Below are 26565 nucleotides of genomic sequence, written 5' to 3' on the forward strand. Positions count from 1 at the left end.
TCCATTTGTTTGTTTTTTTTTTTTTTTGTTTTTTTTTTATTTTAAACGTTCTCTTATTGGAATCAGCCACCTCAATTTGTGCGGCTATATGGTCTAGTGGTATGACACTCGCTCCGGATCGGAAGGTCCTGGGTTCGAGCCTCGCACTCGGCGCATAGTTGAGTCCTTGGAAAAGGCTCTTTACTCACATTCTCTCATCGTACTCAGGTGTAAAATGAGTACCTGGCCGTTAACAGCGTTGTCTTTGTCCGAAATATTGTAATATCGCTGAACAGGCGTTATGTCCCGTCCTACATGTTAAAATGTTGCTGTTGACCAGGGACCTCTTGTAAAGCGCTTTGAACACCTTTAGTGGATATTGCGCTATATAAAAGCTAATTTAATTTCAATTTTAATTTGGCCTTCTGTCGGGGTCGACGTGCAGATATTATGGGTCTAGTTTAACATTGTTCTAATGGACAATATTTTGCGTCATTTTTTAAAGATTTCCATCACGTACAACAATGGGTCCATAAGCAAAGCTGCCAACTTGAAATTTCCAAAAGTCGTACCGGTTGGGGTTCCTAACCTCCCATAGTTGGCAGCGAGGCACTTACTGTGACTTCCATCCAACAATGGGTCCATAAGCAAAGCTGCCTTCTTGAAATTTCCAAAAGTCGTACCGGTTGGGGTTCCTAACCTCCCATAGTTGGCAGCGAGGCACTTACTGTGACTTCCATCCAACTATATCTGTTTTCCAAATTGCTTTCTGACTTTGTATTGGAATGATATTAATTAGTTTTATCCTGACCCTGGCCCGAGTCCTTGGCTGGGAGGGAAACAGTCAAATGTATAGTTTTGGGAGGTGATATTTATTTCCTTGTAAATTATCTCTCCGTTTTGTATTATTATTTTTTAGGATTTGTAAACACTTGAGTCTATTCCTCTTCATGGGATCTTGTGCTGGTGTCTATTCCAACAACCACAACGCTACCCCTACCCCCACCAATACTACTGCAACCAGTGTTGCAAGCGCCTTAAAACCCCATCAAACAAATTTAGCTCAAATATATATATATAGAAATGGATTATGCCGACTGATGAGGTGGGAACACTGAAACGAATCGTCTTGGCAAGAATAAAGTGAGTGAAAATTTACATTTATATAATATATATATATATATATATATATATATATATATATATATATATATATATATATATATATACATATATATATATATATATATATATATATATATATATATATATATATATATTATTAAAATATTTACCACAATGTTTGGGGCAGTCTACATCAATGTTTCAGGCTTAATTTGCCATCTTCAGGACTGAGTTGTTTTGTTGACTGTTGTTGTTTCTTGAAGTTCAAGAAACAACAACAGTCAACAAAACAACTCAGTCCTGAAGATGGCAAATTAAGCCTGAAACATTGATGTAGACTGCCCCAAACATTGTGGTAAATATTTTAAATAATAATTCGCTCCATTACTACATGTCGAGCACTTTTCGTACCATATTTGTATCAAACACGATTCAATATATATATATATATATATATATATATATATATATATATATATATCCCCTCTTCACACAAACACACACACACACACACACACACGCACACACTTACTGTGTCTGCTATCCCCCTATATGTGTTTTCCAACATGCTTTCTGTCATTGTCTTGGAATGAGATTACTTGGCTTTGTCCTGGCTGGGAGGGAAACAGTCAAATGTATAGATAGAGTTAGAGTTTTGGGAGATGATATTTTTTGTCTTGTAAATCATCTCTGTTATGCACTGTATTAATTGTTTGTGTTATATTATAATAATGTGTAAACATTTGAGTGTATTCCTCTTAGTCGGGCCCTGTGCTTGTGTCCCGATGAGACTTTTAGGTGATCTCAAACTGCACTTTGATAGCGTGCTCTTGTTTCTTATTTGAACTAATTCCCCTTTGTCTTATCTTTTCTTGTGTGCTTTAATTGTAATTCTAGAACTTTTTACTAGCCCATTGTCTTCCTTTTTACTGGCGCTGGTATGACTTTCATGTGTTGTAAGCGCCGTAAAACCCTAAAAAAAAACATTAAAAATTAATTCGTAGTTTACCAGGTAAAAAAGAAAAAGTCACTTTTGACAGTTTTAGAAATAATTATTTGCCCTCAGTATGATTCAAGAAATGCTCCAAAGTACTTTTAAAAGAATCCAACTAAACATTCATTTTCAACAAGATTGATTGAGTCAAAGAGGCGAATGCAATCCTGTAGTTGGAGCCAAAATTTGTATTTCTACGAATTGTTCTTAATACTAGGCAAGTCTGAGTGAGGAACTGGATTATTAGACCTGCAACTAAGTACACGTCGGTCGGAGTGGTTTAGATGCTAAAAATAGAATTTCAAATTTGTATTAAGATTTTATGTGTCATTGACCAGTCCAGGGCTACATGATCTTCTCCAATCTCTCACAGCAATGCAAATGATCCCAGGAAGATTCCTTCAGAGCCATTCGGCCCATGGAGCCGGAGTTTATCCCTGTGAAACGGTCAATAACATTTGCTTGCATGCTATCCTTTGGATAGGACACTAGTCTATCGCCAAATCTAACAGACTCAGCTACCCATTCACTGCTGGGTGTACAAGGGGGGGGGGGGGGGGGTTCAGAAAAAAATCTCGACTGTACCCGGGATTGAACTTGGCCCCTTTGCTCGTGAAGAGAGTGCTCTAACAACTGAGCTTTCGGGACCCCTACCTCCCCCCCCCCCCCTCCACCACCCTCCAAGGGAGATTCAGGCGAATCTAATTGGTCCCGTTTCATATGAACGACACAAGGCCCCGTGATCAAAAGAGAGTCTATCCCCAGTCGGGGCAGACTGAGTTTTTGCGATGCATTTGTCTTGTTAAAAAAAAAAAATAAAAAATTCCCCTGCTTTGTATGGAACACCTTTTCAGAAGTTTATTACCTACTTGCAAGGATTACTATATTCAGTATAGTTGTCCTTGCCTACTTGTTGTGTACGAATTGAAGAGACCACTTCGCTGCCGGATATGTAAACAATAACATTCGACGTCAAACGTGACCCAGATTTTTTTATAAATGACCCGAACCAACCTTTTGTTTACATGTTGCTATGGCAGCAAACTGAAGTTGGCCGCGAATAAATTCAAGCTGTTCACTCCGAGTCTGAGATAGCTAGGGAGGCCACGATCATATTTTTTTATCGCCAAAATGCCCCTTCTTTTATTTTGTAGGAAAACCATAATCATGGTTCCCCCTCCTCCCGTAAACAAAACCATATCTATGTTCAGGGAAACGAAGATTGTTGCTTGTTTTTGGTTAAGGTGGACCCAAGGACAACTTGGGTGGACCATACTTTTTTTTTTTACAGCGTATCAAATGATCAAAGTCAAAGCATACGGTCAATGCAATGAAGAGAGTAAATTCGAATCTATCTCCTATCTCTTCGCTCAGATGACCCTTTTGACAGAAGACTACTACTACTTCTACTATAACTATAACTGCACTACCACTACTATATTATAACCGCTGATACCACAAAACTATAGACTATACTGTATCTAGAACTAATGGACCGTATGACTCAGCGGTACGGTTTTCGTCTTGTCACAAAAGTCGAGCAATGCCAATGCTAAGTGTGATCAGTAAAAGGAGGGGTGATTAATCGTGAAAAATTATGGCCCCCGCGTTGTTTCCTTGGCTAAGGCACTTTACACACATCACCCCACTCGATTGAATGAGTATCTGGCTACAGAAATGACGGGTAGTGTAGTGACAGTTTTAGTACACAAGGGTCGCCTAACAGGCTGTATGACAAAGAAATATGGTTCCATACGGCTTGTTGAAGTGGGGGGGGGGGGGGGGGGGGGGGGAGATAAATATGAAACATTGTGAAGCGCATTGCTCACGCCTATCTGTAGAAATGCGCTGTATAAATATTCATATTTATGTACTTGGTCCAACTGTTACTATTACTATTTCTACTCCTCAGACCTCTACTCCTATAGTCAGATTTTAAATAAATGGCTCGTGTTTTTCTTCTTTTTCTCAGCTGCCCCCCCCCCCCCCAATGCATAGCTGCAAAAATTCGTATGAACCCCTGAATCAATTTGTCTTAATAAAAACATATTTTTTCATGAATTTTAAAACAATAGGAAAGGATTTTGTTTATTACAGCTAATTAAAATCGATAACAGGTGAGGATTGGAACTCATAGAAGAATAACATTATCAAAATTATGAATTTTCCGCATATCCATTTTGAAGGAATTCGTTAAACTGTTAAACGATATACGTACAGTATATGAATATGAAGCAACGAATGGCAATTATTAACTATCAAACATCTACATTTTATAACTATCAATACACATTACTGGTGAATACAAACGAACGTGAACAGAACGCGCTTCCAATATAATTTTGATTGCAAAAGTTTGAGAAATAGCTTTTGTATATGCCAAAGAGGATTACATAAATTTCTTTAGACTGGTCAAAAGTAAAAATTAATCAATTATGAGACAATGTCTCAACAAATATATTTTCAACAATAAGAACAACAACAACAACAACAGCAAAAATCAACGAAGAAATTTTGGACACATCAATCAGCAGTCTCTATCCAATGAAATGTAATTTTTCTCTAGTTTGCGATGGTTGAGGTATGCCTTTTCTCAGTCTACTCTTTATCATTTATGCCTCGTCGGTGAGAGTAAATTTGGTGTTCCTCCTCTCAATCTTCCCCTCTACTTAGGCCCAATACCTCGATTCGATTGCGCTCACAGTGGTGTGGGGGAAGTCGCGCAACCTCGTGTCAGAACGCCCTGATTAGACAGTCTGCTTTGAAAGCTGTTTCTGGTTCATTTCTTTCTTTTTTTTTACTAAGGAGTATAGAATATATAGTACTGTCTGATTGAAACCATGAAATGGTTTTTATATTTGCCAAAGTTGGAGCCTTGAAGTGACCATGGGCCAACGAATGGTAGTGTTGTCCAATACAATACAGCTGGATGCTTCAATGGAGGGCAGCAAACGATATTTAGTCAATCTTAAAACGCCTTTGCATTGACCCCAGAATAATATTCCAGATGATGCAGAGAAGAAAAAATGGCATGGCATCCTTTTTAATATCCAGTATCATCACCACCTGCAAGAATAACAATGATTCTCTGTCCAGAACCCATGGTCCTTTTTCTGCTTGAACAATCAGACGTCCAATATTTTTTCGGATGTATATTTATGCTCACCCATGCATCTCTGGATACTATCCATATCAAAGTCATCTATGATCCTTTTCCTGCCACGTCGTTCTACACTGGTGATTTCTCTGTCGTATTTTGATAACGATCTTCTCATGGTTGATTGTGAAATTCCAAAAACATTGCCGTCCTCTTTAATGTCTTATCGATGGTTACAAGAAGACTTCTTTTCGCAGCTTTACGAGAATGGAACCGAGAGAGATTCCGTACCGCATCGTGTTGTTTAAGAGCCTAATATGTTTTTAAAACCTTTAAAGGCCATGTGAAACGTTCAGGCACAGACAAAATTTTGTCAAAGTTATATTAACAATGTTTGTTAATTTGACAATATTGAGTATACAATCACTATTTCAAATGATTTAAAGCGAGAGATTTCATTTCAGTCTTTGGTAATTGCGACATGATGTTGATAATATGCCATAAATAATAAATTCAAAATTTAATACAAACTACATAAGTGATATGTTTATAACACTTAAAGCGAATTGTTATTATTTGGAAAGAAGTATGGCGTGAACTCATAATCACTACGTCAGCACAAGATTTTTTGGAATACGATGAATTCATTCATACTTTGTGGTGCGTAACTTGTTTTCATTTTTTTACAGTGTAAAATCTTTTATTTTATGTCAGCTGTTTTAAAGTAGTTTTTTTTATAGGTCTTAAAGAAGAAAACTTTTTTAATATGGCATCAATACAGTCCAAAATCTAGATTCAGTTAAGGCAAATTGAGTCAGAGGTTGACACAAATTTTTACAACTTTTGATTGAGGGACAGCTGAGAAAAACCAGAAAAACACGCGCCATTAATAAAAAATCTGACTATAATATCATTATCAATAATAATAATAATAATAATAATAATAATAATAATAATAATAATAGTAATAATAATAATAATAATAATAATAATAATAATATCATTATTATTATTATTATATTATTATTATTATTATTATTATTATTATTATTATTATTATTATTATTATTATTATTATTATTATTATTATTATTATTATTATTATTATTATTATTATTATTATTATATTATTACTATTATCATTATTATTATTATTATTATTATTATTATTATTATTATTATTATTATTATTATTATTAATAATGTTGTTGTTGTTGTTGTTGTTGTTGTCAATATCACCGTTTAATGATTAATAAAAGTGTTTAAGATACTTGCAAAATGTTGGTGTTGTGTGTGTTGTAGCAATCCAGCGACGCAACTCTGTCTACAACTACAAGAGACGCACAAGACCGTGGCACTAAACATCCCTGACATGCATTTAGTCATACAACATGAAAGCAACATTCACGGTAGCATTAACTACGTCAAAGTCAAAGACAAAACAATAGTGACATACAAGCAGGACATGACAGTAAGTGAGGTGGAAATTCTCAGAATTGAAATCAGAAACTTCAATGTGATATTACTGTCAACAAACCTCCACCAACGCCATTCAAGTGGCCAGTTACATCCACTAGTGAGAAACCAATGATTGTGACAGGTGACTTTAACTGCCACAGCACCAAATGGGGATACAATGAGAACAACAATGAGAACTTTTATTGTCATTCTAGTCTAGTAGCGTTAGCTCTCCTTTTTCTAGGGACCACCGCATTTCTAAAAATAGATATTTGTATATCTTTCGAGATCGCACAAATGAGACACGATTTCTCATTCCAAACTCCTGCACATATTTTGGTTGCAATTTTTGTCATATACCGAAAGTAACCAAAGATTTAAGAATGCCATGTGATTTCATGAAAACAATCCTCGTATTTAGATAGAAATTACACATCTACATCTGGATTACCTATATAATGAAATTGCACTGGATGACCTAACTCTTCAACTTTTTGTACACAAATATATCTTGAAATCCCAAATTTAGGGCCGTATCGACTTGTTGTCATAACAACACTGTTTGCACACTCCATTCTAACAATTTGGAACACATATAGCATTAGCTATTAAGAAAGCATGAGAGAAAAAGTTAAGTCATCAGATTTTTGGGTTACCTAAGTCAACAAAGGTGTTTTATTATGACTTAGGTCATCAAAGAGGCGCCCTAGGTCAGTTGTTACAAATATATATATATAATATATATATATATATATATATATATATATATATATATATATATATATATATATTTAACATCTAGAGGGCTTTGCAATTTTTGTTAATGTAAAGGCAGCAATGATAAAGTAGTCATCTCATTGATGACGACTAACTTAAAACTTGTATACTTCTCCCAATTAATTTCTTATTAACTTTAAAATTAAACGGTTTACAACAACGTCATTAAAAAAAAAAAGAAACAACTACAAAACTGTAAGATGGTAATTTCCCGCTATAACACGTTTGAAACGATTTTTATAATGAGAATGGACAATATTGCGCATTTTATAGACTGGATAAAATGCACTGACACAAACTTGAATTTTAAAAAACACGTTGACCATGTAGAAGAGTTAACCAAAGACTATTTCAAGTAAACTGAACTCTTTTAATGTAAGTCGGTCAACAAAAACTTCCATTAACAAATCTCTTGTATAGAAAGTTCGAAGTTGACGTCACTCAGGTCTTTGTTATTGTTTTTTGCCATCCGCGTTTATGAGTTATTCTCACTAAACTGTATTAACCTGACTATAAACGTTCATGGTTACACAGTTTTATGTGTTGGTCCGTTATACTTCCGGGTGGCAATGTTGTGAACGAAGAAGCCAAGTGCATACTATCTATAGGTGTGAAAGAAATAGTAAAAATACAAAACACTGTCACTGTCAAAAGAGCAGGAAAGGGAAGGTGTATGTAGGTAGCGACATTGATAAGTGTTTCTACTTTGTATACAAATGCTGTTATAATTTTTAAAATGCTGGAAAATAATGAAAGATAATTCGCATCCGCTGCCTTCATTTTACAAACTTTTACCATCGGGCAGAGACAGCAGTACAATAGCCACTCGTACCAATGGGCATGATCTATAGATAGTATGCGCTTGGCCAAGGAGTTCACAACATTGCCATCCGGAAGTATAACGGACCAACACACAAACTCTGTGTAACCATGAACTTTTATAGTCTGGCTAATACAGTTTAGTGAGTTGTATAGATAGTATGCGGATGACGTCACTCAGGCCTTTGTTATTGTTTTTGCCATCCGCGTTTGTGAGTTGTCCTCACTAAACTGTATTAACCAGACTATAAAAGTTCATGGTTACACAGAGTTTGTGTGTTGGTCCGTTATACTTCCGGATGGGAATGTTGTGAACTCCTTGGCCAAGCGCATTCTATCTATAGATAGAATGAAGATGATGTCACTCAAGCCTTTGTTATTGTATTTTGCCATCCGCGTTTGTGAGTGATTCTCACTAAAATGTATTTACCAAACTATAAACGTTCAAGGTTACACATAGTTTTTGTGTTGGTCCGTTATAGATAGTATGCAGATGACGTCACTCAGGCCTTTGTTATTGTTTTTGCCATCCGCGTTTGTGAGTTGTTCTCACTAAACTGTATTAACCAGACTATAAAATTTCATGGTTACACAGAGTTTGTGTGTTGGTCCGTTATACTTCCGGATGGCAATGTTGTGAACTCCTTGGCCAAGCGCATTCTATCTATACTTTCGGATGGCAATGTTATGAGCTTCTTAGCCAAACGCATACGATCTATTAACTTTCCATGTGCTCGAGGTCATTGGTCACATTGCAAAATGTGCTCAAAGTGACCTACATAGTGAAAAGTGTTCACAGATCTAACATTACGATTGGTGATTGTGTTCAGCTTGACACATGGGCATGTTTATAACATTTGTAAACAAAGCAGCGTGTTTACATTTGTTCAGAAATGTCCAATCGTTGGACAGCAACAAATCACGTAGTCGATGGCTCGGTTGGACGAAAACATGAATATAGATCGCTCCCATTGATATGAATCTACTTTTACTTCATCATTATTGACAGTATAGATAGTATCCGCTTGGCTAAGAAGCTCATAACATTGCCATCCGGAAGTATAACGGACCAACACACAAACTCTGTGTAACCATGAACTTTTATAGTCTGGTTAATACAGTTTAGTGAGAACAACTCACAAACGCGGATGGCAAAAACAATAACAAAGGTCTGAGTGACGTCATCTGCATCCTATCTATAGATCGCTCCCATTGATATGAATCTACTTTTACTTCATCATTATTGACAGTATAGATAGTATGCGCTTGGCTAAGAAGCCCATAACATTGCCATCCGGAAGTATATCGGACCAACACACAAAACTGTGTGTATCCATGAATGTTTATAGTCGGGTTAATACAGTTCAGTGAGCATTACTCATTAACGCGGATGGCAAAAAACAATAACAAAGACCTGAGTGACGTCATCTGCATACTATCTATAACAGTTTTATACCCTGTGAATCATGTTTTGATGACGATTACTGAACTCCCCACAGGCTTGACCAGGGGTTTACTTTTCACGAGATTCATGTGCACTTCTCACTGACATTGCCACCCCAGGTTCAAAATGACAGCAAATTTTATACTTGTACACACTTGATATAAACAATTGTTACATTTTAATAGTTGAAAGCCAGAGGCGTAGCTGCCTGTTGTCCACCACAGTGTGACATTAAACGGTATGAGCTTTTTTTCAACACTGTTAAGTATAGAGCTATTTAAATGATATCTCTTGTTACATTATTTCAAACAACTTTTTTTTTACAACAAAATTATTTGTTAAGCTACACCACTTAATGGAACTTTGTTGTGAATATTTTCCCCCACGGGAAAGCGAATCAACATACCATTACTGTAAACATTTTAAAGTTTGAGTCATATTTTATTGCAAACCATGAAAAGATCAAAGGAATTAGGCATTGTGAGAAAACTGTTTGGTCTTTCACTGTCAGTATTCAAAATTCGTGTAAGCAAAAAATCATTTACGGTACTTGGAACTGATAGAGCAGTAAAGTTAGGTGCCCCAAACGTAAACAAAGGTCGAGAAGCACGTGGTAAACCACATGTTCCTGTCTTGACAGCTCACGTTCCAATGTAAATAATAGAAAAAAATAACCTTTAAAATTTGGCTGTTAGGTGGCAAAAGAAACACATATTCATAAATACTCGATCATGCATCAAATAATGTCTAGATATGGATATTTTATGGAACAAAAGGTAAAATTTTCTAAAATTTATCAAAAGTTACAGTCTATCTATTTTTAGACCAGAGCAAATTATTGCGCTGGTGTGAACAAAACGAGAATTATTCGGAGCCTGATTTTCATAATAATTTAGCCTTATATTATTATTTCTGCAACTGATAGATTTTATGTAAACATATTTTCAATACTGAAAGTGTATTGCCTACAACTCAAACTACAAAATTGGGAGACCTATATTGTGCGTAAATTATTCCGGTCCCTAACGGAAATCACTAGCAACTTGTTATTGTTTACGTTTGGGGCACCTAACTTTACTGCTCTATATGAGAATCGATTCTTCGATTCCAGATTGAGAATCGAAGGAAAAGGAACTTGAAGGCTGACTGTAGGCTGTCACATCAGGGTTGCCAGTTTGGCATTTTAAATGCCAGATTCCAAAAATCTGGCATTTTTGAAAACCGTTTGGCATTAGAAAAATCATTTGGCATTTGGCATTTTCATTTGGCATTTTCTTTTCTTGTATATTATACTTCAAATGGCACCTTTCTAAACGCGTAAAAACAAATCTCTTCACATCGGAAAACTTTGCTATTAAAACTCACACCCTAAACTAGCCCTGCCTCCCTCAGATATTCACTCAAATTCAGCCCTCGACAAGTATCCTCGTAAGTTTTCTGGGAATCTCCTGCAAAACTCGTGTATATTTGCGTCATGGTCGCCTGTTAACTTTTAACTCTGTTCGTTAGGGTGGTCTGATTTTACAGCATCCAATGATTTCACTCCTTTACGTATTTACCTTTCATGTTAATGTATTTCTTTTCATTCTTAAAATCCAACCGTGGTGTAGTGGTTTAGCACTCCACTTAGTAGTCAGTAAGTAAAAAATTACCCCAACAGGAAATTTAGTATAATTCAAAAAAGAAAAAAAGAAAAAAAAAGAAGATAAAACACGCAAGCCACCAGGATATGATAGTAAATTGTCTATCAAAAGTGAGTAGTTTTCTTAGTGGGGGTGGGAGTCAACAGACTTTGGCATTTTTTTGAATGTTTTGACATTTTTTGAGTCTTCCCCTGGCATTTTGTTGAAAAATAATCTGGCAACCCTGTGTCACATCTAAATTATTTTCAACTTCCTTTTCCTTTTTGATACAGGTCGGATACAGCCACCGGTAAGACACCTCCTATATTCATCCAGGGAATCATCCATTAATACTTTTAAATCAATTTTTTCTTCTTCGCTTTTTGTAAAAATTAATGTTTCAACTTATTAAAATCAGATGCCAGTGCCAAGTCTGGAGTGCTCGAATGATATGATTTGTGGCACTGATGACCAAGCGGTTCAGTTACTATGTCAGCACAGCGGTCTAACTTTATAAAGCGACATTGGGCTTGATTATAGTTATTGACAGGAGGGGTGACTATAATCCTAGATGGGGGAGGCCTTCCCCAAACAAAATTGTCTTTCTCAATAATAAAAAATAAAATATGTCTACAATGGGAATCGAACCCAGTACTTTGAAGGTTAGAGTCTGACAGCTTGTCCACTGCGCTAAGGAGTAGGCACTTGCAAGAAGTAGCTCTCGCGAGTTGAAAACAGGCGAGGATTTCTGTTTCCGTTTTTGAGGGGAAAAAATTTAGGAGTGATTTTAAAATGTTCATTCTTCTTTCTCAGTGGAATGAAATGGCATGTTTTATATATCATTGGAAAGGGCATAAAATTCTACATACAATGATGCTATTATTATCTTTTTATATCATGATTTTGAGAAATCTTTGTGTAAAGAGAGTATATGTGTTTAAACGCTTATAACTTTTAAACCAGAGATGGTCCTTCTTAATAAAAACAAGTCCTTCTGAGATGCATATTAAAGTAGCTTCTCTAAAAATTCAGAGCAAAGTATGTTTGCACTCAAAAGTTAGAGCTCCCCAAAAAACAGTAATTGGCCTCGATTGTTTACAGAAGCTGCCATTTTCTTATACTGATACACTTCCTGTCGTCTGCTGCGTTTGAGAGATAACTTCGTCAATCCACATCAAAACTTTACATCTTTATATCTTACAAATATATTCCATTTATGGAAGTTATTTTTGTTTTAAATTATTTAATTGGCGTTTTCATGTCCATGCATTCTTCATTTCATAATTTACAACTCTCTTCCTTTTTTTTCCGATTGATTTTTCACTGCTGATTTTGACGTTTTTCATCCTTTGACGGACGTCTGTCCAATTTAGGGGAACGGGGGAGCGGAAGTTTTTAAAATCACCCATTTTCGATCATTTTAAACACAAATACACCACCTCAAACATTTATCAGTCCATATCTCTGCTTTTATGAGGTCTATTTTCATTTTGAAAAGTTCAAAGTGAATAACTAAATGACGCCGATTCAGTGTTGTATTTGGTCTATCTACATGTGAATAAATATTTAATTGTCGACTTTTCCAAAATTCCAATAGGTCATTCATTTGCATGTCGTGATCTATTTTTCCTTGATTTCAGCTGTTTCAGCTCTAAACTATACCTTTCTCTCTCAACAAATAATTATTTTTCTGTTTGCAATGTATTACAGAGATGTTGAATTACCACATGTAAAAATTTCAAAGTTGTATCTGAAGCCGTTTCTGAATTATACTTGATTATCCATTGGGTTGCTTTGTTTTGGTCACATATTTTCCTATAAGCTTCTATAGAGATTTTTCACCACATAAAAGGTCATAACTTTTTAACTAGTTGAGATAGAGCGATAATTTTTTCACTTTAGTAAATGTTTCACTCCCCTTTATTTTTCTACGCTAAATTAATACCGATATCACTTTTGAAAAACGGAGTGTTATTCGACACCCGAGTTTCGGGTGTATTTTGTCACCAGATAATTCGACACCCGAATCACGCATGCGCAGTACGTATGAACGTACAAACCCGGGGAAATCAAATTCTTCCGCCTTCCTTCCTTGTCCGTTGCACGCCAGTCCTCTTTAAAATATGGATAGACGGTCGAATTCAATATTTGAGGGAGCAAAATTCGCTTCAAGCGATGAGTTCCTTGAAAGGATCAATACATTGGAAGACGAAAGTCATTGTTCGTTCAAGGTTACACATCGTTTTGTGTGTTGGTTCGTTATACTTCCGGATGCAATGTTGTGAACTTCTTAGCCAGGCACAATATTATCTATATTGATAGATATATTATACCATTTCTACATATAAAACTTTAGATCATCTATTATTATGAGATGTTGCAAATAGAAGGAAGGAAATGACGTCACATAGCCCTTTGTTTATAACTAGCCGTTTTTTTCTGATTAACTCTCACTAATTTCTATCAATCAGACTAGAAACGTTCAAGGTTACACATCGTCTTGTGCGTTAATTCGGCTGCTGGATTATATGAGTATTTAACCTTTTTCGCTGAACGCACGACATTATGTGTCGCGAGTTTGTCGCACAGTATCTGTAATTGTATACCCTTTGCTGTTTAAGTCATCTACGTCACTTAGCGGGTGGTTGGATGGGAGCATCACCCTTGAATCATATACCTATGATGTTCGCATGGGTGTACGATCCGATAGTGATGTCGTTTCTTCTTCTCTTTACTAGCCTATCCTGCTTCTTTGGTTTGTGATTGTATTTTTGACAGGAGATATTTTTTTTTCTGTAAATCTTCTGCCTGTTTGTTCTTGGTTATTTATAATTTAGCTTATGATATCTTTAGGTTATGATTTTGATTTACATTTGTACTATTTTTGTTAGATTGCTTGTTTTTTTGTTTCAGTGGTCTCTCATATAACCTCAATTGTGTTGGAAGAGACCTAAAGCAACAAACAAACAAAAAAATCTACGTCACTTAGGTCTTAAGAGGGAGCGTATGTATGTGTGTGTGATAGAAAGAAAGAAATCAAGAGAGAGAGAGAGAGAGAGATGGTCTTGCAGTTAATGGTTTGTGTGTTTGCAAAGACGAACAATTGTAGAATTTTTGCCAACGACCCCCCCCCCCCCCCCCCCCCCCCCCCGACGACAAGAAAACATTTTTTTTTCCAAAATTTTTTTTACCCTGCTTGGGATGCCAAATTCTTTGCTGACCATCCCCACCCCAAATTCGGGTGTCGAATTATCCTGTGACAAAATACACCCAAAACTCGGGGTGTCGAATTATCCTGTGACAAAATACACCCGAAACTCGGGTGTCGAATTATTCTGTGACAAAATACACCCGAAACTCGGGTGCCGAATTATCCTGTGACAAAATACACCCGAAACTCGGGTGTCGAATGACGCTCCCTTTGAAAAATTCTTGCAAGTGCCTATAAGGAGCCACATGACTGTTCATTACATTTGTCTTTCTAAAACTAGGTACTTTGGTAAAAAATTCAAATTGGATTGAGCTCAATGAAACCTATATCATTTTTAAGTGCTTTTCAACACGATTCTAATGATACCAAAATTGTGAAGATAAGCAGAAGAAAAGTTAGGTTAGTTTAAAGGCTGACAAATGGTCTTCTATTTGCCTTTGTTATTTACTGACGGACTTTGTGACCTGAAAATTGTTGCATTTCCGGTAGTAACCGCCATTTGGATTTCAAAACTGGTCTAAAATGGCCGCTAATATTTGAGTAAGGATTTTGCTGGAACGAATTTCATGGATGCGGTATACAACTTTCCCCTGAATTTAATTTTATAAAAAAGTTAAGATGTTAAATAAACGTGCCATCATGAAATTTTGATTTACCAAGTTCTAATCTTTTAATTATCCAAAGCTAAATTATACCCTATTTTATCCATAATCAAAAGTTATACTAAATTGTCATTGATTTTAAAATAAACTACACCAAACGATAGAGTAATTTCTCCTGAAGAAAATAAGACATCAATCATTAAAATCCATCCATAAACAAAAAATCTATGGAACTTTTTCTGAGACCCATCACTAAAGAGTCAAAAACATCGGGTCACAGCCACTAGCCCTTTTATCGGCTCCCTGCTGGAGGGCCAAATGGACGTTTACCAAAGTACCTACTAAAACATTATTCTACCTTCAATGCAACTTCTATTTTCTGGTTTTATGTTTCGATTTTTAAAATTATTATTTTTATATGTTTATTAACAAAAACATCCTACAGATGTCACAATATAACTTTCGCCATTTCCAAATACAGAAACACAATATCGCTGATGAAATTGGGTGGGATGCGCATGCGTGACGGAGGTGTATAAAAACAATCCGTTAAGATACACCGTTAACGGAGGTGCATAAAAACACTACGGGAAAAAAAAGTTCCCCCTCTCTAACCCTCTACTAGAACGTTATAAAAAACGATACTGGGGATGTAGGAGCTTTCGGTAGGCCTTTAAACTAAACATGATCATAATCGATGCAGGGTCGATTCCGGTCTGCCATCCATCCCCCGCCCATCCATTCTAGAATTAGAATGCTGGGAATATTATAAATTATTATATAAGAGTGTTATAATTATGTGTCCTGTTCTTCTTTTAAATCTTTTTTTCTTTTCTTTGCTTTCTATAAATTGTTACAGTTCATTCCCCTTCCACTTAGCTTAGGTAGGCTCAATTTTATTAATTTATTTTTTTAAAATTTAGATTAATTTTCGCTTGCCTACCTAAATATTTTGTTTGAATTTGGCTGAGCGACATTTTTTACTGAACTATATTGTTGTCTTCAGGTTTTCACCATGGGGGCTTACAAGTATATGCAAGAGATGTATCGCAAGAAGCAAAGCGATATCATGCGCTTCTTGTTTCGTGTTCGTTGCTGGCAGTTGAGACAGTTGAATGCAATCCATCGTGCATCCCGCCCAACTCGCCCAGAGAAGGCACGTCGCCTTGGCTACCGTTGCAAGCAAGGTATGTATGTATGGCTAACTAAATCTAGGCTAAAACAGATGGATAGTCAATGTTTAGTTCACCTTCATTAAACTAAATGTAAGCTAGGCACTTTGATGACTCCAGTTCAGCGGCCGCCGATAGGCTCACTGTAAGGTGAAACTCGTTTTTTGGAACTTTATTTTTGGCCGTTTAATGTTTTGGTCACCATGGCGTTATTTGTGAACCTATGTGACTAATGTTGGTATCATTTTAAAGGGCACAAAACAAGCTTTCTAACGGTATATTTTATTCTTAATTCCTGATTGTATTGATCAGAAAGCTATTGAAATAAAAATTTATCAAATTTTGACTTATAAGTACTTTTTTAATTATGGATACATTTTAATTATACTTCCTACATCGATAGACAATTAATTGAAGAACATCTCTGCCGAATTTCATCAAAATTGATGCACTCGCTCATTATTTTATTTTTCCCGCCATCAACCCCACTTTTTTTTAACAAAAACCTCATTTTTTTCCATTTTCATTTATCCTTAATTTTTTCCATACTTTTCATACATGAAAATGATTTATATAAAATTAAAGCTTATTTTCTGACCTTTAAAATGATACCCAACACTTGCCATTTATTTTTTAATTGAAACAAAATTACTGAAAACAATAAGTGGGCCATGTTGACTGCAAAACTCAAAATTTCCCCGATAGCCGCGAGATGCTGGTTTTGAGGCAGCAGTGAGATCACAGATTCTCTCTGTAAAATTGACAAAAAATTTCAACAGAAAAATATAAATAACTCTGGAACCGTAGGTCGTAGAGAAACAAATAAGGTATCAAATTTTATGTTTTTTCGAGTCCCATCCCCCTGACTGGGTCAAATTAAGATATTTTGAGTTTGAAAATTTTATCAAAGTGCCTATGTAAGCGGTATTAACATGATGAATCCACGACGGTCTTCTGATATATAATGAAGCCATTTATTTCGTGTCTGATTCTTACCGTTTAAGAAAAATGTTATTCTCTAATCTGGTTAACCTTTTGGATATTTTTTTGAAAGTTCATAGATACCACAAATTTGTCACCACTGCTTTCATAAAAAAAGACAATTAGTGAGTTTACTTTAGGAAATTACACTTTCACTTTCAGAGCACCTCTAGTGTGTCGAATCATCACGTTGTTTGAGGATTTGTAAAAATATTGTTAAACATTTTTTTCCCCGTTCATATTTGTAAGATTTTGTCATTTCTTCAGTTTGGTCATTTTAGTAAAAAAATTGTCTTCAAGGTTGCCGATTTACTGCATAGGGCGTAATTCAGTAGCTTACATTAAAAAATGTCGCTTAATTTTCCAATCACCTGGTGAATGGGAATAAGTTGGTATGTAATGTCTTTTTATTGGAGTTCATTGCTCTGATAGGGGCCAGTCGATGTGATTGCACTCCAACTCAAGTTCAGTAAATATTTGACTTCTGAATCGGCTAAATTGGCAACTTTTTGCATCAATCAGGCCCTCAACCATGATCTTGAATTGAACTTATCTCAGATGACCAAGGAAGATCAGTCACGACAGGGAAATAAAAAATTTCTTTGAATTATAAAAAGGATCGATCAATATCCTGTTGTGTCGAGCTTAGATACAGGTTTTAATTTTATATTAGTTTTTGTGGTTAGTACCCTTATCAGTGATGCCAATCTTCCAAGGAATTCCTCCTTTTTTCCTCGGTTCCTCCCATTTTTCCTCCATTCGCAAAACAAAAAGAAAGAAGAAACAAAAAAAAAAACGAAATTATGATTTAGCGAATCGTTGAAACAATAAAGCTTATTTTTACACGTTTATCAGTTTGCTGTCTCTGCTACTATAACTTACATCACCATCACTGCAACTGCTACCTTAACCATCACACAATATGGTCCTTGTAATCTTTGCAATTTGAAGGTGATATCACAAAAAATATAACTGCAATATATACATTAGATTTAAAAAAAAAGTTTTTTGTTTTATGACTCCTTCACCTGATCTTTGAATGGATAATAAATGCTCCCAAATTCATGGGAATTAGTCCCAGATAGCATTGTTTTGGCACTGAAAAAAATAAATTTCCGGGGGGGGGGGCATGCCCCCGGACCCCCCTGGTAGGAGGCTGAGCCCGCCTTTGGGGGGGGGGGGCATGATGAGACGTCGATCATTTTCCTCCTTTTTAATTTTTTTCTGTTGGTCACTGCCTTATGATACTGTCATTTGTAATCTTCCTCCCCCCTTCTAGGTACTTTGGTTAATGTCCATTTGGCACTCCAGCAGTGAGCTCATAAATGGCCCGGTGGCTGTGACCCGTTTTTGATGGGTCCCTGAAAAAGTTTCATAGATTTTTTGGTTATGGATGGATTTTAATGGTTCTTATCTTTTTTTGTCAGGAGGAATTACCCTGTTGTTTAGTGTTTGTGTAGATCAATGCTAATCCTTACTCAAATCCTAGCGGCTATTTTAGGCCAGTTTTGAAATCCAAATGGTAGTTAATACCGGAAATGCAAAGTCTGTCAGTAAATAACAAAGGCAAATAGAAACATCTTTTCCCCTGCTTATTTGATTTTCATAATTTGATGTCGTTAGAATCGTGTTGAAAAGCACTTTTAAAAGATATATGCTTCATTGAGCTTAACCCAATTTGAATTAATTTTTAACAAAGTACCTGGTCAAAATCCATTTCTACCCCCTTGTTTGATGATTGATAAAGGAGTTTTCCTTTCATTTATTTTGTTTTCTTTGACTGGGTACTACTGCAATGACATGATGAAAAACACGACGGTCTTCTGATAATGCGTGAAGCCAACTTTGTTTTCTGATTTCCTACTGCAGACCTGCCAATTATTCCGATTTTATCTGGGAATTTTCAAATTTCCCAAAACATGGGCTGGCTTCCGGCGACAACAGACGTGTTGTGAATGTTTACCTATTTTCTACACATATTTTTATTCATTTATCATTCAATCGTCGGAATTTAAGCCTAATTTTTATTCAAAATGGATGTGAAGTATATATTGTTCATGATTTTTATATTTATTAGTATATTTATAAGCATAAATGGTGTTTTAGCCTGTGATTTTGCTGCCAAAATAACCCTATCGATAACTTATACTCCAGAGACTCTCCGATCCCTCCAACCCGTGTCACCCCCACCACCCACTATTGACACATCGTTTATTAAAGTAAGAAAGAGGGGGAGGAAGGGAGGAATAAAAACAAAATTTAACAGACGGCATTTTCGTCCATTTTTACCCTGTGTAGTGACAGGTAATGTAAGATCACTGAAAAATAAAAATTGATGAACTGTTTTCACTGTGTCGTTTTAATAGTGACTATCGTCAAGCCTCCATAATAGCGTTAACAGAGACTTGGCTATCTCCTCACATACCATCATCATGTTTTAATATTGAACAATATTCACTATTTCGAGGAGATCGGACTAATGTAAATAAACGAACTGGGGGTGGGGTGTGCACATATATTAACAACAAATGGTGCCACCCCAATAACTGTCAGATAAAGAAAATGTATTGTGACGATAAAATTGAATTTATTACTGTTTCGTCACGACCATATTCCCTACCCCGGGAATATACTCATGTCATCATCATCGTCTACATTCCACCATCATCAGACAACACCACAGCGAAAAATATTTTGAGGAAAGAAATACAGGACATTCAAATTAAGTCACCCGAATCCGTATTGATGGTCACTGGCGATTTTAACCAATGTAACGATTTTACTCTCCCGGGACTTCATCAATACGTGGACTGCGAGACAAGGGACAAAAAAACATTAGATTTATTCCTGTGTAATATTAAAAATAGTTATAAATGTTTACCCCGTGCCCCATTAGGTTTATCTGACCACTGCATGCTCTTGCTACTCCCCACCTACCGCCCTGTTTTTAAACGTGTAAAACCAGTAAAGAAAAGTGTACAGATCTGGAATGGAAGTGTGTGTGAAGATTTGCGTGGTTGTTTTGAATGCACTGACTGGAATGTTTTTATCGAATCATGTGATAGTGTGGATGAGCTGAATGACTGTGTGAGTGAGTATTTAAAATTCTGTGAACAGCTAGTGTCTTGTAAAAAAGAAATAAAATATTATCCTAACAACAAGCCTTGGATAACAAAAGATCTAAAACTTTTATTGAACCAAAAGAAAACTCTCTATACTAGTGGAAACAAAAAAGATCTGAAAACAAAACAAAAAGAGATAAAGAGGGTAATATCTAGTTGTAGAGATAAGTACAAAAATAAAATTGAAAAATGCTTTTCTTCTGGGGATATAAGGGACACGTGGCGGGGGCTTAAAACTGCTGTGAACTATAATCCAAAGCCCACGATTATATCAGAAGATATCGAAATTGAAACTTTAAATAAATTTTATTCACGTTTCGACACAGCAAACAAATTTGATATTGAAAATGAAAAACATAAATTAGACAGGGCTTTGGAAGATGAAATGACTATTGAGGTCAGTGAAGAGGAAACGAGATTCGTATTTTCGAAACTAAACGAGAGGAAGGCTGCTGGGCCGGATGGATTGAAAGGAAAACTATTAAAAGAATGTGCCCACCAGCTTTCCCCCATTTATACACATATTTTTAACTGGTCCCTCCAATGCGTTTCAATCCCTGAAATTTGGAAAACTTCAAAAATTATTCCTGTTCCAAAAAAGAAAAACTTGAAACTATGAACGATCTCAGACCTGTTGCACTGACTTCAATAGTCATGAAATCTTTAGAAAAACTTGTTCTTGTTAAAATTAGGAATCAGTTTATGCCATTGAGTGATAGTCATCAATTTGCTTACAAACCAGGACGTGGCGTAGAGGATGCCATTTTGCTGTTTACAAACAACATCTACAGGCATCTAGATCACGCTAGGAGCTATTGCAGATTGCTTTTTGCAGATTTTTCTTCAGCGTTCAATACAATGCAACCTCAGTTGGTTGTTCAAAAATTGACTGGTCTGAATTTAAACAAGTATATAATTGCTTGGGTGCTCGAATTTCTTACGGAGAGAGCACAATATGTTCAATTAGGGCAAAACAAATCTTCCTGTATAACTACAAATACTGGTGCTCCTCAAGGTTGTGTATTGTCCCCTGTATTATTCACAATATACACGAATGACTGTAGAAGTCAAAACCTGAGTGTACCTTTAATAAAGTTTGCAGATGACACCGCTCTTCAAGGCCTCATAACAAATGGCAACGAAGTGGCTTATAGGCAAGAAATTGATAGATTTGTGTCTTGGTGTGATGCCCACCACCTAGAGCTTAACATAAGCAAGACAAAGGAGCTAGTGATTGACTTTAGGAGAGTGAAGGAACCGATAGAACCGTTAAAATTAAAGGACCAATTCGTCCAGCGAGTTCCTCACTACAAATACCTTGGTGTAACGATTGATGACAGGCTCAAGTGGGATGAACACTTGAAAATAATTAGGCATAAGATGTGCAGACGTACATATTTTTTATCGAAACTCTCTCAGTTTAGAATAGATAAAACCCTCTGCACATTATTTTATAGAGCAGTAATCGAAAGTGTTTTGTCATTTTGTATAACAGCTTGGGGAGGCAATTGCTTAGCAGTGGAAAGGAACAAAATAAATTCAAATATTAAAAAATCCATTAAACGCTATATAAATGATGTTGACGATGTAGATCTTTTATACGAGAAATTTTGTATAAATAAAATAACTAAAATATTAAATGACCAGTATCATCCACTAAGACCATCAATTATTATGTCAGAAAGAAGTGGTCGCCCTTTCTCTTTCAACGAAAACAGAGAGACACCGAAAATCTTTTCTGCCGTCCAGTATTAGGCTTTATAACAACAAGCAATAATCATTTTATATAATTATTTCTCATTTTTACTTTTTAAAAATATAAATATTAATTTATTAATTTATTTGTTTTGCAATCTTTTCAATTTTCAATTTATAGTGACAGTTTTAACTATTTTACAGTGTTGAAATTATTCATATTATAAAGCGCAGCTCTGGTTATAGAGCTGCTCCTTTTTTATATATATACATCCTATTTCCATTGTATTTTTATCTTATGTGTAAATTATAACACGTCTGTACAAAAAATTTCCTTTTTGGGATGCAATAAAGTATTATTATTATTATTATTATTATTATTATTATTATTCCACTTATTTTCTATATTTTGTTGTAATTTATTGTAGAAAAGCCGTTACCAACAAAGAAATATCACGTCCACCATCCTCATCTAAATCTGAGACTGTATGATGAGGAAGGGGGTTTGAGTTTTGTATAAGTTTTCCTTTCATTTATTTTGTTGCTGTACTATTAACATGATGAAAAACACGACGGTCTTCTGATAATGCATGAAGCCGACTTTGTTTTCTGATTTCCTACTGCAGTTTGCCATTTGCCACACTACATGTTCATCTAAATCCGTAATTGCTTCCGCACAATTTTCCCAATTTTGTCTCTGAAAAGTTGGTAATTGTGCATTTTGGATATATTTGTCGTTATTCTTCCTGCCCCCCACTTTTCTGCTTGTTTTGTCTTTACTGAATAATGAAAGTGTTAAGATTCTCGAGTCAGTGCATCACAATTGGTGGGTTAAAGTAAGGCTGCGACTTTTCAGACTTGGAGTCTTGAATAGTCTCCCGTGGCTATTCAGACTCAAATTCCAATGCGCATGTGCAATCAACAGATTATTCAGACTGAGTCTGAATTCTCTTGTGGCAGTTATTTTATTTATTTTTAAAAAATTTCAATTATTGATAGTCACATAAAATTAGTGCAAATCAAAATTACTTTTTTTAGTAACTATCAACAGGTAGCTAGTCTAAACCCGCTTTATTTGACGAGAGACAAAATAATTGATCAATTGGGTCCAGATAGAAATTAAAAGAAAAGTCACTCTTCACAAGTAACAAAAGTCAGCCAAAGTAACTCGTATAAATGGGAAAACTTTTCTAACAACATAACCTGATATTGATATCCAAATAAAATCAGGTCAAAAGTAAATATTTTAAAATTTAGATAATGTGAGTGAGGCAACAATCCTTTTACAATAGTCCAAAGTAAGGGAATGAGCTGAGTCAGTGTGATGTGGGCAAAACAGAATTTCTTCTGAGCTCTTTTTTTATTTCTTTATCAGTTCCACCCTCTGCCTTGTGTTGTCCTCCCCTCTATATGCGCACGCACGTCGGACTATTCAGACTTTAATCCGACTTGCCACTTCGTAACTTAAATGTAATTACTTAGTTTTATCCATCTTTTACTGGTTATAAATATATATTATGTCCAATTTTATTTCAGGTTATGTCATCTACCGTGTGCGCCTGAGGCGTGGTGGCCGCAAACGCCCTGTCCCCAAGGGAGCAACCTATGGTAAACCCAAGACCCATGGTGTAAATGAGATCAAGTTTAAGCGTAACCTGAGAAGTGTTGCTGAGGTAAGTGTTGAGAGAAAGATTTAAAAGTCTTGATTATCTTTGAATAATTCTATGTATTATGTCTTATTTAGGAAAAACATGCAATTTTATTTTTTTCCCTTGGAGTGGAAGGTTTGATAATATTTTGGATTTTAACCAATCTTGTACATAAAAAAATCATCCTGTTTTGCAGGGTGTGAGCTCTGTGTAGACAATGGTTCAACTTGTGTGTTGTTTTTCGGTACGAGGTCATGACAACAGCAGGACTTTTGGGAGTCCTGGGCTTCAAGGCAGTGTCGAAGACCAACACATTTTAAAGTAATTTTTAATCACTTCCTGATTAACAAAGATAGGTAAACTTTATATATTTTTTATAATTTATTGTACTTTTATATCAAGACGAGTGAATGTGGTGTTATTTCATCTGCTGAAACAGGATGTTATAATATGCTGGTCACATTCCCTTGTTTCACTGCCTGATTTAAAAATATAGTTCTGACTCGTTGCTAGGTGCCTTTACCTTATATGTTAGCCACCTTTTTTTAGAGAATCAGTTAGTGGGTATCTTTATGAGATCATCACGCACACTAGCACATACACTAAAACCTTCCTTAGGGGGCTTTAAAATTGATATTACTTCTGGCTCGACACATTTGATGTGTTCAGAAATTTTCAAAACTTCAGCTGTGCTCTTAGGTAGAATTATATACTTTTTTTTTTTTAATAAAAAAATTCTTGTGCATCCCTCTTGTCCCTAGCAGTTAACATCTCATGAGCTTTCACTTTTTTTTAAAAGAATCTTTATTATAATGAAATAAGACAAAATATTTTTTAATGACATAGATATTTTGCATATTCAGGATTTGCTGATCCATTGAAAAATTATAGATGTCAATTTGTATCTGCTTTTCATTTCTCAGGAGCGTGTTGGTCGTCGCTGTGGATCTCTTCGTGTCCTGAACTCCTACTGGATTGCCCAAGACGCAACCTACAAGTACTTTGAAGTAATCTTGGTTGATCCCTTCCACAAAACCATTCGTAATGACCCATCCATCCGATGGATCTGCAAACCTGTGCACAAGCATCGTGAATTGCGTGGCCTCACTTCTGCTGGAAAGTCTTCTCGTGGTCTTGGCAAAGGTCACAGGTTCAACCTTACCAAAGGAGGTTCTCGTCATGCTGCTTGGAAGAAACACAACACTCTTCAGTTGCGCAGAAAGCGTTAAATGTTTTTTGTTTTTTTTTTTGGTATGCGTGTGGATGGATGGTTTTTATTTTTCATTGTTCAGGAATTTGAGCCTGTAAGTGGAATAAACATGGGGACATGACTTGCTTTGTTTTTTAGTCTTTTTAAAGATTATTATCAGTTTCAGTCTCATGATTTTGTGACTTATTTTACAAGGAATCTTGTAGATCAGCAGTTATTTGTGAATTTTGTACACTTCAGTGGCTGGGTGGGGATCCTGACCTCCCATAGTGGGCAGGGGGGTACATACTGTGTCTTCTATCCCCTTATATCTGCTTTCCAACATGCTCTCTGTCTTTGTCTTGGAATGAGATTACTTGGTTTTTTCCTGGCTGGGAGGGAAACAGTCAAATGCATAGTTAATGTTTTGAGAGATTTTTTTTTTCTTGTAAATCATCTCTCTGTTATGTATTATTATATTTATTTTTAATGTATGATGTAAGCATCTGAGTGTATTCCTCCTTGTTGGATTTTGTGCGTGTGTCCGGATGAGACTTATAGGTGATCTCAAGCTAAGTACATTGATGGTATGCTCTTGAATCTACATCTGATCCCTATTTGTTCCCAATTCCCCTTTGTCTTACTTTCTCTTGGGTGCTTTAATTGTAATTCTAGAACTTTCGACTATTCCATTTTCTTCCTTTTTACTGGCGCTGGTATGACCTAAATGTGTTGCAAGCTCCGTAAAACCCTTAAAAACATAAAACAAACACTTCAGTGTCTTGTCCTTAGTGTTCACTTTGTTGACATGAGTGAAGGACAGACAGAATCATTGACAGATGTATTCTGAGTTACTTTACCGGACTTGGCAACTGTCTCAATTTTATCTAAAACTTCCTAATATTTTCCCTGTGACTGAATTCCAGATTTGGATTGTATTTTATTGTTCCAGAAAAAGAACAAAACACATCACCACTGTCATCAGCATATTCCTGAATATGATCTCTGTAAAGTTGGCCTGTCTGTTTCAACCTAACTCTTATTTTCTCCCTTTTTCTTTGGGCTCTTTCTTTTTATCGTCCTCTCTTCGTGTATCTTCTGTCCTCTATACTGTTTTCATTTTCTATTCTAGGTTGCTTTCTATCTTAACGATATTGATGGGGCTGAAGGAAAAAAGTCGCTATTGCAGATCAGCTGAAAACTGCAGGGGAGAAGGGGGTTAAGGTAAAGGACTTGAATACAGATGTCTCTTCCAGCGATCTTCTGGGTGAGGTTTTCTGGCCTCCCATGGTGGGTAGGAGATCACTTGTTCTGTCTATATCCCCCTTTATCATCTGTTTTACGAGTTGCTTTTTGGCTTGGAATGAGTTGGGTTTGTTCTAGTCCTTGGCTGAGAGGGAAACCATCAAATGTGTAGCGTTAGATTTGGGAGATGTTTTTTTTCCTTTTAAATCATCTCTGGTATGTTTTTTTTTGTTTAGAATATCATGTTTTGTAGGCATTTGGATGGGACTTTTACTTATAAGGTGATCTCAAAACATGATCATGTGTCTTCTATCCCCCTTTATCGATTTTCCAACATGTTTTCTGTCTTGGAATGTGATTACTTAGTTTTGTCCTGGTCCTGGC

General features: G+C 35.8%; 1 protein-coding gene across 1 annotated transcript; it reads left to right on the forward strand.

Moving 5' to 3' along the window:
- The first annotated feature begins 11528 nt into the window (after positions 1–11528).
- LOC144977991 (large ribosomal subunit protein eL15-like) lies at positions 11529–25078 on the forward strand. Its single transcript, XM_078923397.1, has 4 exons — positions 11529–11625; positions 16135–16315; positions 23635–23771; positions 24671–25078. Exons 2-4 carry the CDS (start codon positions 16144–16146, stop codon positions 24974–24976), a joined length of 615 nt encoding a protein of 204 aa, XP_078779523.1. The 5' UTR covers positions 11529–11625; positions 16135–16143; the 3' UTR covers positions 24977–25078.
- The last annotated feature ends 1487 nt before the right edge of the window (positions 25079–26565 follow it).

Source organism: Berghia stephanieae, chromosome 8, assembly GCF_034508935.2.
Source record: "Berghia stephanieae isolate SIO BIC M18660-M18661 chromosome 8, UCSD_Bste_1.3, whole genome shotgun sequence".
Classification (NCBI taxonomy): domain Eukaryota; kingdom Metazoa; phylum Mollusca; class Gastropoda; order Nudibranchia; family Aeolidiidae; genus Berghia; species Berghia stephanieae.

What these genes read in the sequence shown, in the direction of transcription:
- LOC144977991 (XM_078923397.1), top strand. Translation starts at nt 16,144, where the DNA reads ATGGGGGCTTACAAGTATATGCAAGAGATGTATCGCAAGAAGCAAAGC. An exon ending in TGGCTACCGTTGCAAGCAAG is followed by an intron (nt 16,316 to 23,634) that starts GTATGTATGTAT and finishes ATTTTATTTCAG; the next exon opens with GTTATGTCATCTACCGTGTG. An exon ending in ACCTGAGAAGTGTTGCTGAG is followed by an intron (nt 23,772 to 24,670) that starts GTAAGTGTTGAG and finishes TTCATTTCTCAG; the next exon opens with GAGCGTGTTGGTCGTCGCTG.